The 15080-nt window shown below is 42.8% G+C and overlaps 1 protein-coding gene across 2 annotated transcripts in view; it reads right to left on the bottom strand.

The window, feature by feature from the left end:
• LOC139393338 (ALG8 alpha-1,3-glucosyltransferase) overlaps positions 1-15080 on the bottom strand; it is a 38702-nt gene that overhangs the window by 19163 nt on the left and 4459 nt on the right. For both annotated transcript variants that reach the window (XM_071141973.1, XM_071141972.1), the window contains 2 exons: positions 3483-3592; positions 2968-3035 (listed from right to left, as the gene is read on the bottom strand). In XM_071141973.1, the coding sequence (XP_070998074.1) occupies positions 2968-3035; positions 3483-3592 (178 nt within the window). The remainder of the gene's footprint in view (positions 1-2967; positions 3036-3482; positions 3593-15080) is intronic.

The following is a 15080-nucleotide window of genomic DNA, read 5'->3' as shown; positions in this document are numbered from 1 at the left end:
CCTAGTCACTTTTACCCCTACCTACAGTGCATTCAAAAAGTATTCACACCCTTTGACTTTTCCCACATTTTGTTGTGTTACAAAGTGGGATTCAAATGGATTTATTTGTCCTTTTTTTTTGTCAATCATCTACACAAAATACTCTCGAATATCAAAGTGGAAGAATTCTAACATTTATAAAAAATTGTCCTTTTTTTTTGTCAATCATCTACACAAAATACTCTCGAATATCAAAGTGGAAGAATTCTAACATTTATAAAAAGAAAAAAAAAAGAAAAACATAATGAAAAATAAAACATTAATATATCTTGATTAAATAAGCATTCAACCCCCTGAGTTACAATACATGTTAGAATCACCTTTGGCAACTATTACAGCTCTGAGTCTTTCATTTGCCCATTATTCTTTAAGCTCTGGCAAGACCAATTCCAGATTGTGCGCTGGGTTTTCTAGCAGATTTAGGATGACCATCCTACCCATGCTAGACTACGGAGCCGTAATTTATAGATCGGCAGGTAACGGTGCTCTCGAGGGGCTAGATGTTATATACCATTCAGCCATCAGATTTGCCACCAATGCTCTTTATAGGACACATCACTGCACTCTATACTCGGTAAAATGGTCATACCCGATGCAAGACCCACTGGTTGATGCTTATTTATAAACCCTCTTAGGCCTTACTCCCCCCCCCCCCCCCCATCTAAGATACTTACTGCAACCCTCATCCTCCACATACAACTCCCGTTCTGCCAGTCTCATTCTGTTAAAGGTCTCCAAAGCACACACATTCCTGGATCGCTCCTCTTTTCAGTTCCCTGTGGCAAGCGACTGGAACGAGCTGCAAAAAACACTCAAACTGGATCGTCTTAACTCCATCTCTTCATTCAAAGACTCAAATCATGGACACTCTTAGTGACAGTTGTGGCTGCTTCGTGTGATGTATTGTTGTCACTACCTTCTTGCTCTTTGTACTGTTGTCTGTGCCCAATAATTTGTACCATGTTTTGTGCTGCTACCATGTTGTGCTGCTGCCATGTTGTTGTCATGTTGTGTTCCTACCATACTGTTTTTTTTACGTGTTGCTGCCTTGTTATGTTGTTGTCTTAGGTCTCTCTTTATGTAGTGTTGTGGTGTTTCTCTTGTCGTGATGTGTGTTTTGTCCTATATTTTTATTTTCATTTTTAATCCCAGCAGGAGACCTTTTGCCTTTTGGTAGGCCGTCATTGTAAATAAGAATTTGTTCTTAACTGACTTGTCTAGTTAAAAAAAAAGTTTATTTTTATTTTTTTAAAGAACAAGTCAAAACTGTAACTCAGCTACTCAGGAACATGAATATTTTATTGTCTTCTCTCACCAATTTCGTGGTATACAATTGGTAGTTACAGTCTTGTCCCATCGCTGAAAATCCCGTACGGACTCGGGAGAGGTGAAGGTCGAAAGCCATGCGTCCTCCGAAACACAACCCAGCCAAGGTGCACTGCTTCTTGACACAATGCTGCTTAAAAAATAAAAATAAAACGTACACCTGGCGACCGGCGTGCAATGCACCCGGCCTGCTACAGGAGTCGCTAGAGCGCGATGGGACAAGAACATCCCTGCCGGCCAAACACTCCCCTAACCCGGAAGATCCTGGGCAAATTGTGTGCCGCCCCATGGGCCTCCCGGTCGCGGCCGGCTGCGAAAGAGCTTGGACTCCAACCAGGATCTCTAGTGACACAGCTAGCACTGCGATGTAGTGCCTTAGACCACTGCACCACTTATATTTTCTTCTTGGTAAGCAACTCCAGTGTAGATTTGGCTTTGTGTTTTAGGTTATTGTCCTGCTGAAAGGTGAATTCAGCAGGACAGTGTCCGGTGGAATATTTTTATTCTGTACAGGCTTCCTTCTTTCCACTCTGTCAATTAAGTTAGTATTGTGGAGTAACTACAATGTTGTTGATCCATCCTCAGTTTTCTCCTATCACAGACATTAAACTCTGTAAATGTTTTAAAGTCACTATTGGCCTTTCACCACAGTGAAATCCCTGAGCGGTTTCCTTCCTCTCCAGCAACTGAGTTAGGAAGGACACATTTATTTTTGGAGTTAATGGGTGTAATGATACACCAGCCAAAGTGTAATTAATAACATCATCACGCTCAAAGGGAAATTAAATGTCAGCTTTTTTTTTTTTTTACCCATCTACCAATAGATGCACTTCTTTGCGAGGCATTGGAAAACCTCCCTGGTCTTTGTGGTTGAATCTGTGTTTGAAATTCACTGTTCGATTGAGGGGCCTTACAGATAATTGTATGTGTGGGGTACAAAGATGAGGTAGTCATTAAAAAAATAATGTTAAACACTATTAATGCACACAGACTTGTTAAGCAAATTTTGACTCCTTTGCCATAACAAAGGGGTTGAGTACTTATTGACTCAAGACATTTCAGCCTTTCATTTTTAATCAATATTTTTACATTTAGAAAAACATAATTCCACTTTGACATAGGATATTGTGTGTAGACCAGTGACCAACAAATCTCAATTTAATCCATTTTTAATTCAGGTTGTAACACCAAAAATGTGGAAAAAGTCAAAGGGTGTGAATACTTTCTGAAGGCACTGTACATATTACTTCAACTACTTCGTACCCCTGCACATTGACTCGGTACCGGTCCTCCTTCTATTTGGCCTCGTTATTGTTATTTTTTTGTGACATTTTTTCAGACTTTTTAACTCTGCATTGTTGGGACAGTAGGCATAAGTAAGCATTTCACGGTAAAGTCTACACCTCTCGTATTCGGTGCATGTGACAAATACAATATTATTTGATCAATACTACATTCAAATGAAGAACAAAATGGCATAACCATTCATGTTTCTTAAACTTATCTAAATAAAGGATCTTAACTTTGCACATGATTCAGCGTGGTCGAGTTAAGCAGGAATCATTGGTGTTGTGGAGAAGGGTGGTTGGGTAGGTACAGTACCTGTAAATGTCTTGCCACTGATAGCAGTAGTATTCCAAACAGGAATCCATTGTACTGGAAATGAATGTCTGGATGGAAACACTAAGGACTTGAGAGACATGCTGGTTAATACCTGTTATGGTAGCTAACAGCATTAAGTGATCCCTATTAACCACTTATTTTTCTAGCGTTAGTTTCACTAGACTGCTTAGTTACAGCTCTATAGAGTTGAATTGCCATAATGAACTAGGTCATGTAAGCTCATTGACCTTGTCAACACAGTTGGGTCATGTTCATTAGGGCAGTTGGTGGTCTTACCTTTTGACCTGATAATGATAAAGTAAATTAAGGTGGTAATTGGGAGCATATTCAGTGTGCAGGCTTTTCTCTAAGGGCACACCGTTTTAAAACATGAGTTTTATATGAGTTTCTTATTGGACAGGTCTCTGTAATCCTTCCATGTTTCAGTGTGTTTTCTTTCATATTGGAGGCCTAAAGAACACAACCCAGGTCTCAGAGTAGTGAGTGAAGGATACGGTCAACGATGAGGAGGCCAAAGTTCCACAAAAGCAGAGCTGCCAGGATGAAAAATGGATGCCCCAGGAGGTCCTTGGAACCCTTCTCTTCCCTCACACTTCTACAGCATCTGCAGGAAGAGAGAAAAACAGTGGTTATAAATGGGGGACTGAAACACACTGTACAGTATATACCAAACACAAAAAATAAATATTAACAAATAAAATCTTTAAAGAGACAGTGCAGTCAAAAACATGATTTTCCTGTGTGTTAAATATATTTCCACACTATTAGGTTGGAATAATACTATGCAATTGTGAAAATGATGCCCTTTTAGTGTAAGAGCTGTTTGAAAAGGACCTGAAATTTCAGCTTGTTTTGCATGGGTGGGGTTTTGCTATAAATTATCAGACCAATAACAAAGTGTGCCCTCCTCTCTGCCAATAATGTACAGTTATGAATATAACTACTGTTCCCTGAATGAGGGAACAAGGTATAACATACTATGGGGAGTCAACGACCAATCACATTCACCTGAAGAAAACTAAAACACACCCAATGGGTTAATAAATGCAGAGCCTGCCCTTGCAAGCCCCGCCTTCCTAGATATAACATCAGCGCTCCCATTACTTTCCTCAATTCAGTACTGCTCTTCAGCAAGCCCAAACCACCTGACAGTGCGATAATGCGCACCTCCCCCGGAAAGTATATCCGCACCCACGTTGAGAGATGCGGAGGGTATGTCACCCTGAGCGATTGGAAATGCGCACTAAGAGCAGATAATGGGTTAGGAGAGAGACTGCCTGTTGATGTACGCCACCGACGTCGTGCTCACCCTGCGGGACACTACCCGGGCCATGGGAACCCCTTGCGACAACAAGGAGTCAACGCACTCAGGCGCGACTGGGATACCTTGAGCAACTGATGGCAATGGCGAGATGCGTCCAGATGTGTATCTACAGTGCCTTCAAAAAGTATTCACACCCTTTGACTTTTCCAACATTTTGTTGTGTTACAAAGTGGGATTAAAATGGTTTAATTGTTTATTTTTTTGTCAACGATCTACACAAAATACTCTTAACGTCAAAGTGGATATTATTTTTATTTTTTTTATTGTTAAGAAATTATGAAAAATACTACTATATCTTGATTGTGTAAGCATTCAACCCCCTGAGTAAGTACATGTTTGAATTACCTTTAGCCGCGATTACAGCTATGAGTCTTTCTGGGTAAGTCTCTAAGAGCATTCCACATCTGGATTGGGCAACATTTGCCCATTATTCTTATTTTTTTTTTATTCAAGCTGTCATATTGGTTGTTGATCATTGCTAGACAACCATTTTCAAGTCTTGCCATAGATTTTAAACCAGATTTAAGTCAAAACTAACTCAGCCACTCAGGAACATTCACTGGCTTCTTGGTAAGCAACTCCAGTGTAGATTTGACCTTGTGTTTTATATTATTGCCCTGCTGAAAGGTGAATTTATCTCCCAGTGCCTGGTGGACAGCAGACTGAACCAGATTTTCTTCTAGGATTTTTCCTGTGCTAAACTCCATTCTGTTTCTTTTTTATCCTGAAAAACTCTAGTCCCTAATGATTACAAGCATACAGATAACATGATGCAGCCACCACTATGCTTGAAAATATGGAGAGTGGTACTAAATGATGTGTTGTATTTTCCCCAAACATAACACTTTGTATTCAGGACAAAAACTTTTGCAGCTTTAATTTAGTGAGTGAGAAGACAGTGTCTGATGTATCATTTGGGTGTATTGATACACCATCCAAAGTGTAATTAATAACTTCACCATGCTCAAAGGGATATTCAATGGTCTGCTTTTATTTTTACCCATCTACCAATAGGTGTCCTTCTTTATGAGGCATTGGAGAACCTCCCTGGTCTTTGTGGTTGAATGTGTTTTTGATATTCACTGCTTGACTAAGGGACCTTACAGATTGTATGTGTGGGGGTACAGAGATGAGCTAGTCCTGACAAAATCATGTTAAACACTATAATTGCACACAGAGTGAGTCCATGCAACTTGTGACTTGTTCAGCAAATTTGTAAAAATGTAAAAAATTTGTAAAAAAAAAAACACTACTCCACTTTGACGCCATGGGGTACTTTGTGTAGGCCAGTGACAAAACATCTACATCTAAGGCTGTAACACAACAAAATGTGGAATAAGTCAAAAGGTGTGAATACTTTGTGAAGGCACTGTATGTAAACCAATTGCTGGGACTGTACTAGCCACCGAAGTGTGAGCATTTTGAACTTGCACTCCTTGAGGTGCTTGTCCAAACCACGCTTTTCCAGGATGGGACACAGCAATCCATTGCTGTTTGGAACTCGGAAATACAGGTTGTACCAACCGCTCTGTGCTTCCGACATGGGAACCACCCGAATAGCCCGCTTCCAAAGAGAGGAAATCTTCTCTCTCAAAACAGGCGATAGGACCCACCCCCGGTGACACCTTGAATGCCCGCCACTGGGCGGAGCATGCGGTCAACCACCTACGAGACTGCATGGACTACATAGTTGAGACAAATCAAATTGTATTTGTCACATACACGTGTTTAGCAGATGTTATTGCGGATGTAGCGAAATGCTTGTGCTTCTAGTTCTGACAGGGCAGCAATATCTAAAAAGTAATATCTAACAATTTCACAAATCTAAGTAAACAAATGGAATTAAGAAAATATAAATATATGGACGGGCAATGTCAGAGCGGTATAGACTAAGATAGAGTAGATATAATAGAATACAGTACATACATATGAGATGAGTAATGCAAGATAAGTAAAAATTATTAAAGTGATTATTTAAAGTGACTGACTAGTGTTCCATTTATTAAAGTGGCTAATGATTTCAAGTAAACTCCCTTTTTCAGGACCAAAGATAAAGATAATTCATAAAAATCCAAATAACTTCACAGACCTTCATTCGAAACACGGTTTCCCATGCTTGTTCAATGAACCATAAACAATTAATGAACATGCACCTGTGGAACGGTCGTTAAGACACTAACAGCTTACAGACGGTATGCAATTAAGGTCAGTTATGAAAACTTAGGACACTAAAGAGGCCTTTCTGCTGACTCTGAAAAACACCAAAAGAAAGATGCCCAGGGTCCCTGCTCATCTGCGTGAATGTGCCTTAGGCATAATGCAAGGAGGCATGAGGACTGCAGATGTGGCCAGGGCAATAAATTGCAATGTCCGTACTGTGAGACGCCTAAGACAGCGCTACAGGGAGACAGGATGGACAGCTGATCATCCTCGCAGTGGCAGACCACGTGTAACAACCCCTGCACAGGATTGGTACATCCGAACATCACACCTGCGGGACAGGTACAGGATGGCAACAACAACTGCCCGAGTTACACCAGGAACGCACAATCCCTCCATCAGTGCTCAGACTGTCCACAATAGGCTGAGAGAGGCTGGACTGAGAGCTTGTAGGCCTGTTGTAAAGGCAGGTCCTCACCAGACATCACTGGCAACAACGTCGCCTATGGGCACAAACCCACAGTCGCTGGACCAGACAGGACTGGCAAAAAAGTGCTCTTCACTGACGAGTCGAGTCGCTTTTTTTTGGTCGGATTCATTTATCATCGAAGGAAAAAACGTTTCACCGAGGCCTGTACTCTGGAGCAGGATCGATTTGGAGGTGGAGGGTCCGTCATGGTCTGGGGCGGTGTGTCACAGCATCATCGGACTGAGCTTGTTGTCATTGCAGGCAATCTAAACGCTGTGCGTTACAGGGAAGACATCCTCCTCCCTCATGTGGTACCCTTCCTGCAGACTCATCCTGACATGACCCTCCAGCAGTATGCCACCAGCCATACTGCTCGTTCTGTGCGTGATTTCCTGCAAGACAGGAATGTCAGTGTCCTGCCATGGCCAGCGAAGAGCCTGGATCGGAATCTCATTGAGCACGTCTGGGACCTGTTGGATCGAAGAGTGAGGGATAGGGCCATTCCCCCCAGAAATGTCCGGGAACTTGCAGGTGCCTTGGCGGAAGAGTGGGGTAACATCTCACAGCAAGAACTGGCAAATCTGGTGCAGTCCATGAGGAGATGCACTGCAGAACTTAATGCAGCTGGTGGCCACATCAGATACTGACTGTTACTTTTGATTTTGACACCCCCCCCTCCTTTGTTCAGGGACACATTATTTCATTTCTGTTAGTCAAGTCTGAGGATGTCTCAGTTGTTGAATCTTGTTATGTTCATACAAATATTTACACATGTTAAGTTTGCTGAAAATAAACGCAGTTGACAGTGATAGGACGTTTCTTTTTTTGCTGGGTTTAATGTGTATGTACGCTGCTGCCTCTCTGTGCAGTCCTTTGGCGAAATTGGTTTGCCCAAAACACATTCCCCCCGCTCCGGTAGGCTATTTATGACACTGGTCCACTGAAACCAGCCGTGCTCTTTTCGGAAGCAAACGACTAAGATTACCCTCCCAGATGAGGTGGCTAGCTTAACTTCCCATACCGGCATGCAAACTAGACACGCCCCCTATAAAACAGTTCCACTTTCATGCAACTTGGCTGAAAGTGAGTTATTCCAGGTAAAAATAAATTGAAAGAGAGTCAAGCTCTACCGCAGTCATCACAGGTTGTAAAACTTTACCCAGGAGGAAAGCCATAGCGCCGGGTTGCTGCTCTGCAAGCCCAGCGCGATAGCCGTGGCATAGATATAAAGCTGCCGGAGCTAGCTCATCCATCTCTTTCTCAGAACCAGTCAGAGATACAGTACCACATCCTTTCCAGAATGCAGTTCCCGAAAACCTTCAGGGATGCAGAGATTCCAAGTCTCTCGCATGACAGGCGGGGAACAAATCCGAACTGTCTACGGCAGCCCTGAGGCCGCCGTAACACCGTTCTTTTCAAAGAGATGCCCTTCTCCAGTAAACCTTCCTAAGAAGTCAGCATAAAACAGTCTGAACTCAGCCGGTGACACCAGTCACACGAGATGGTCCGAGCCAAGGCAGCCTGAGGGTGTTTCCACCCCCGGCAAACAGGACAGCACTTGTAAGTATCTTTACATTTTCATTGTGAAACCACATTCCCTATGGCATGGTCGGAGGTTCTAATCTGACTGGTTAGCCTTTTTGAACTTACTCTTACCACTGGTCATCTTAATCAAGCAAGGAAACGCTGGCTACACAAGCAGAGCAGAAGAGGTAGGCTTTTGGCAAACACAAATCCTACCCAAGCAAAGAAGCATTAGCTACACAAGCCGAGAAGTACAGTGCCTTGCGAAAGTATTCGGCCCCCTTGAACTTTGCGACCTTTTGCCACATTTCAGGCTTCAAACATAAAGATATAAAACTGTATTTTTTTGTAAAGAATCAACAACAAGTGGGACACAATCATGAAGTGGAACGACATTTATTGGATATTTCAAACTTTTTTAACAAATCAAAAACTGAAAAATTGGGCGTGCAAAATTATTCAGCCCCCTTAAGTTAATACTTTGTAGCGCCACCTTTTGCGGCGATTACAGCTGTAAGTCGCTTGGGGTATGTCTCTATCAGTTTTGCACATCGAGAGACTGAAATTTTTTCCCATTCCTCCTTGCAAAACAGCTTGAGCTCAGTGAGGTTGGATGGAGAGCATTTGTGAACAGCAGTTTTCAGTTCTTTCCACAGATTCTCGATTGGATTCAGGTCTGGACTTTGACTTGGCCATTCTAACACCTGGATATGTTTATTTTTGAACCATTCCATTGTAGATTTTGCTTTATGTTTTGGATCATTGTCTTGTTAGAAGACAAATCTCCGTCCCAGTCTCAGGTCTTTTGCAGACTCCATCAGGTTTTCTTCCAGAATGGTCCTGTATTTGGCTCCATCCATCTTCCCATCAATTTTAACCATCTTCCCTGTCCCTGCTGAAGAAAAGCAGGCCCAAACCATGATGCTGCCACCACCATGTTTGACAGTGGGGATGGTGTGTTCAGGGTGATGAGCTGTGTTGCTTTTAAGCCAAACATAACGTTTTGCATTGTTGCCAAAAAGTTCAATTTTGGTTTCATCTGACCAGAGCACCTTCTTCCACATGTTTGGTGTGTCTCCCAGGTGGCTTGTGGCAAACTTTAAACAACACTTTTTATGGATATCTTTAAGAAATGGCTTTCTTCTTGCCACTCTTCCATAAAGGCCAGATTTGTGCAATATATGACTGATTGTTGTCCTATGGACAGAGTCTCCCACCTCAGCTGTAGATCTCTGCAGTTCATCCAGAGTGATCATGGGCCCCTTGGCTGCATCTCTGATCAGTCTTCTCCTTGTATGAGCTGAAAGTTTAGAGGTCTTGGTAGATTTGCAGTGGTCTGATACTCCTTCCATTTCAATATTATCGCTTGCACAGTGCTCCTTGGGATGTTTAAAGCTTGGGAAATCTTTTTGTATCCAAATCCGGCTTTAAACTTCTTCACAACAGTATTTCGGACCTGCCTGGTGTGTTCCTTGTTCTTCATGATGCTCTCTGAGCTTTTAACGGACCTCTGAGACTATCACAGTGCAGGTGCATTTATACGGAGACTTTATTACACACAGGTGGATTGTATTTATCATCATTAGTCATTTAGGTCAACATTGGATCATTCAGAGATCCACACTGAACTTCTGGAGAGAGTTTGCTGCACTGAAAGTAAAGGGGCTGAATAATTTTGCACGCCCAATTTTTCAGTTTTTGATTTGTTAAAAAAGTTTGAAATATCCAATAAATGTCGTTCCACTTCATGATTGTGTCCCACTTGTTGTTGATTCTTTACAAAAAAATACAGTTTTATATCTTTATGTTTGAAGCCTGAAATGTGGCAAAAGGTCGCAAAGTTCAAGGGGGCCGAATACTTTCGCAAGGCACTGTAGTTAGCTTTTAGCAAACACAAACGATACCAACACGCAACATTTAGGGGGACAAGTACTAACAGACTCCCTAGTCGGAGCAGAATCCAGTAGTCTTGTGTATGGGGTCAATTTCACGCCATATGAATTGAATTCAAAATAAAATAAATTGTGATGTTGAATGTAAACATTATATTTTCGAGGACGGGTGGATGTTGAAATCAAAAAACAAACAATTGAAAGCAAAATGTATAGAATTGGAAACAAAAATAAGACATCAAAACCAAAACTTGTAAGCAAATAATTTTAAAGCGAGTGCAAAACTCTGACAAATCATTAAAACATATATTTGAAAACGAATGCAAAAATAATTTTCGGTTAAACTTTCCCAGCAACCAATCCTATTGAATACATTTTGCCTGCATACACTACCTTTTGGTTTTGCTACTCGTATCTTTGCTATCAATGTCTGTTTCTTCGCTTTCACTGCCAGTCTTTTCAATTGCGAGTTTTGGCATTATTTTCCCGTGAAGGGCAGGGTTTAGAGGGAGGCGTAGACAATGAGTCTCCATTGGTTAGCTAGTTTTGGAGTGACGGTTCATCTTAACCCAATCAATGAACATGATAGACAGACTTTTTTCTATTGCCTACTTAAGCAGACGGTCTGACATCACCTCGTTTTAGGGTTTTGCTAACATACTTCAAAATTGTCAGTCACGGGTCAATAATGTAAGGATATTAGAAGCATGTCTATCTAATACATTTAATGACAAACCATCTAACTACTTAGGTAAACATATGAATTACCTGTTGCACAACGTTCCGCGCAGGTGTATGGCGAACCAGTTTCCAACACCTGCGCCGAACGTTGTGAAACAGGTAATTCATATGTTTACCTAAGTAGTTAGATGGTTTTTCATTAGATTTTTCTCCGCAACCTGATCCACCCACATATAATTGTTCCGAGAGCCGATCGGTGACCCGCCAAATAACATTAATTTATTAGGCTATTCCAGAATCAAATAGGCTATAGACTGCAAAAATAGCCTACATTTATTTAGTAGGCTATTGTCTACTCAAACATTTACCAGCCACACATGTTTAAGCTTTATATGGCCTGCGTATGGTTTAAATGAAGAAAAGCCTGAAGTAATGTAATAATTAACGGAATTATTGTAAACAAATATCTGCTTGCACTTTTGCAGGCTGTGTTGGGTTGTTGTCCTCCTTGTCCACAATGACTCAAAAATCCTTCCAAACTGGGGATTTCACTCGCACAGCACTTGATTCCACGATGGTGTATCTCACCATCATAACCTTTTTTATTTCTCCTTAAATGAGCCATTTTCACTTGAGCTGAGTGTGGAAAAATAAACTTGCCAACGTAAGTCGCATGGTGTTAGAGAACATACAGTGGGGCAAAAAAGTATTTAGTCAGCCACCACCAATTGTGCAAGTTCTCCCACTTAAAAAGATGAGGCCTGTAATTTTCATCATAGGTACACTTCAACTATGACAGACAAAATGAGAAAAAAAAATCCAGAAAATCACATTGTAGGATTTTTAATGAATTTATTTGCAAATTATGGTGGAAAATAAGTATTTGGTCAATAACAAAAGTTTCTCAATACTTTGTTATATACCCTTGGTTGGCAATGACAGAGGTCAATTTGTTTTTGTAAGTCTTCACAAGGTTTTCACACTGTTGCTGGTATTTTGGCCCATTCCTCCATGCAGATCTCCTCTAGAGCAGTGATGTTTTGGGGCTGTTGCTGGGCAACGCTTTGAGGACAATACAGTGCCACTGACACGGCCCGCAACTAAAACATGCGGACTCTCCTTCACTGCAGCCGACGTGAGGAAAACATTTAAACGTGTCAACCCTCGCAAGGCTGCAGGCCCAGACGGCATCCCCAGCCGCGCCCTCAGAGCATGCGCAGACCAGCTGGCTGGTGTGTTTACGGACATATTCAATCAATCCCTATCCCAGTCTGTTGTTCCCACATGCTTCAAGAGGGCCACCATTGTTCCTGTTCCCAAGAAAGCTAAGGTAACTGAGCTAAACGACTACCGCCCCGTAGCACTCACTTCCGTCATCATGAAGTGCTTTGAGAGACTAGTCAAGGACCATATCACCTCCACCCTACCTGACACCCTAGACCCACTCCAATTTGCTTACCGCCCAAATAGGTCCACAGACGATGCAATCTCAACCACACTGCACACTGCCCTAACCCATCTGGACAAGAGGAATACCTATGTGAGAATGCTGTTCATCGACTACAGCTCGGCATTTAACACCATGGTGCCCTCCAAGCTCGTCATCAAGCTCGAGACCCTGGGTCTCGACCCCGCCCTGTGCAACTGGGTACTGGACTTCCTGACCGGCCGCCCCCAGGTGGTGAGGGTAGGCAACAACATCTCCACTCCGCTGATCCTCAACACTGGGGCCCCACAAGGGTGCGTTCTGAGCCCTCTCCTGTACTCCCTGTTCACCCTCGACTGCGTGGCCACGCACGCCTCCAACTCAATCATCAAGTTTGCGGACGACACAACAGTGGTAGGCTTGATTACCAACAACGACGAGACGGCTTACACGGAGGAGGTGAGGGCCCTCGGAGTGTGGTGTCAGGAAAATAACCTCACACTCAACGTCAACAAAACTAAGGAGATGATTGTGGACTTCAGGAAACAGCAGAGGGAACACCCCCCTATCCACATTGATGGAACAGTAGTGGAGAGGGTAGTAAGTTTTAAGTTCCTCGGCGTACACATCACAGACAAACTGAATTGGTCCACCCACACAGACAGCATCGTGAAGAAGGCGCAGCAGCGCCTCTTCAACCTCAGGAGGCTGAAGAAATTTGTCTTGTCACCAAAAGCACTCACAAACTTCTACAGATGCACAATCGAGAGCATCCTGTCGGGCTGTATCACCGCCTGGTATGGCAACTGCTCCGCCCACAACCGTAAGGCTCTCCAGAGGGTAGTGAGGTCTGCACAACGCATCACCAGGGGCAAACTACCTGCCCTCCAGGACACCTACACCACCCGATGTCACAGGAAGGCCATAAAGATCATCAAGGACAACAACCACCCGAGCCACTGCCTGTTCACCCCGCATTGTCGGAACTAGAAGCACAAGCATTTCGCTACACTCGCATTAACATCTGCTAACCATGTGTATGTGACAAATAAAATTGGATTTGATTTGAACACGGACTTTCAACTCCCTCCAAATATTTTCTATGTGTTTTTTTTTTTTTTTTAACCTTTATTTAACCAGGCAAGTCAGTTAAGAACAAATTCTTATTTTCAATGACGGCCTGGGAACAGTGGATTAACTGCCTGTTCAGGGGCAGAACGACAGATTTGTACCTTGTCAGCTCGGGGGTTTGAACTCGCAACCTTCCGGTTACTAGTCCAACCACTAGGCTACGCTGCCGCCCCAGGTTGAGATCTGGAGACTGGCTAGGCCACTCCAGGACCTTGAAATGCTTCTTACGAAGCCACTCCTTCATTGCCCGGGCGGTGTGTTTGGGATCATTTTCATGCTGAAAGACCCAGCCACGTTTCATCTTCAATGCCCTTGCTGATGGAAGGAGGTTTTCACTCAAAATCTCACGATACATGGCCGCATTCATTCTTTCCTTTACACGGATCAGTCCTCCTGGTCCCTTTGCAGAAAAACAGCCCCAAAGCAGGATGTTTCCACCCCCATGCTTCACAGTAGGTATGGTGTTCTTTGGATGCAACTCAGCATTCTTTGTCCTCCAAACACAACGAGTTGAGTTTTTACCAAAAAGTTATATTTTGGTTTCATCTGACCATATGACATTCTCCCAATCTTCTTCTGGATCATCCAAATGCTCTCTAGCAAACTTCAGACGGAGCTGGACATGTACTGGCTTAAGCAGGGGGACACGCCTGGCACTGCAGGATTTGAGTCCCTGGCGGCGTAGTGTGTTACTGATGGTAGGCTTTGTTATTTTGGTCCCAGCTCTCTGCAGGTCATTCACTACGTCCCCCCGTGTGGTTCTGGGATTTTTGCTCACCGTTCTTGTGATCATTTTGACCCCACGGGGTGAGATCTTACGTGGAGCCCCAGATCGAGGGAGATTATCAGTGGTCTTGTATGTCTTCCATTTCCTAATAATTGCTCCCACAGTTGATTTCTTCAAACCAAGCTGCTTACCTATTGCAGATTCAGTCTTCCCAGCCTGGTGCAGGTCTACAATTTTGTTTCTGGTGTCCTTTGACAGCTCTTTGGTCTTGGCCATAGTGGAGTTTGGAGTGTGACTGTTTGAGGTCGTGGACAGGTGTCTTTTATACTGATAACAAGTTCAAACAGGTGCTATTAATACAGGTAACGAGTGGAGGACAGAGGAGCCTCTTATAGAAGAAGTTACAGGTCTGTGAGACCCAGAAATCTTGCTTGTTTGTAGGTGACCAAATACTTATTTTCCACCATAATTTGCAAATAAATTAATTAAAGATCCTACAATGTGATTTTCTGGAATTTTTTTTCTCATTTTGTCTGTCATAGTTGAAGTGTACCTATGATGAAAAAAAGATGTGAGACGCCTGTAGTTAAGTGAGAGAACTTGCACAATTGGTGGCTGACTAAATACACTGCTCAAAAAAATAAAGGGAACACTTAAACAACACAATGTAACTCCAAGTCAATCACACTTCTGTGAAATCAAACTGTCCTCTTAGGAAGCAACACTGATTGACAATAAATTCCACATGCTGTTGTGCA

Source organism: Oncorhynchus clarkii, chromosome 33, assembly GCF_045791955.1.
Source record: "Oncorhynchus clarkii lewisi isolate Uvic-CL-2024 chromosome 33, UVic_Ocla_1.0, whole genome shotgun sequence".
NCBI lineage: Eukaryota > Metazoa > Chordata > Actinopteri > Salmoniformes > Salmonidae > Oncorhynchus > Oncorhynchus clarkii.
Note: the sequence above shows the minus strand (reverse complement) of the source record. Positions and strands in the feature narration are given on the sequence as shown.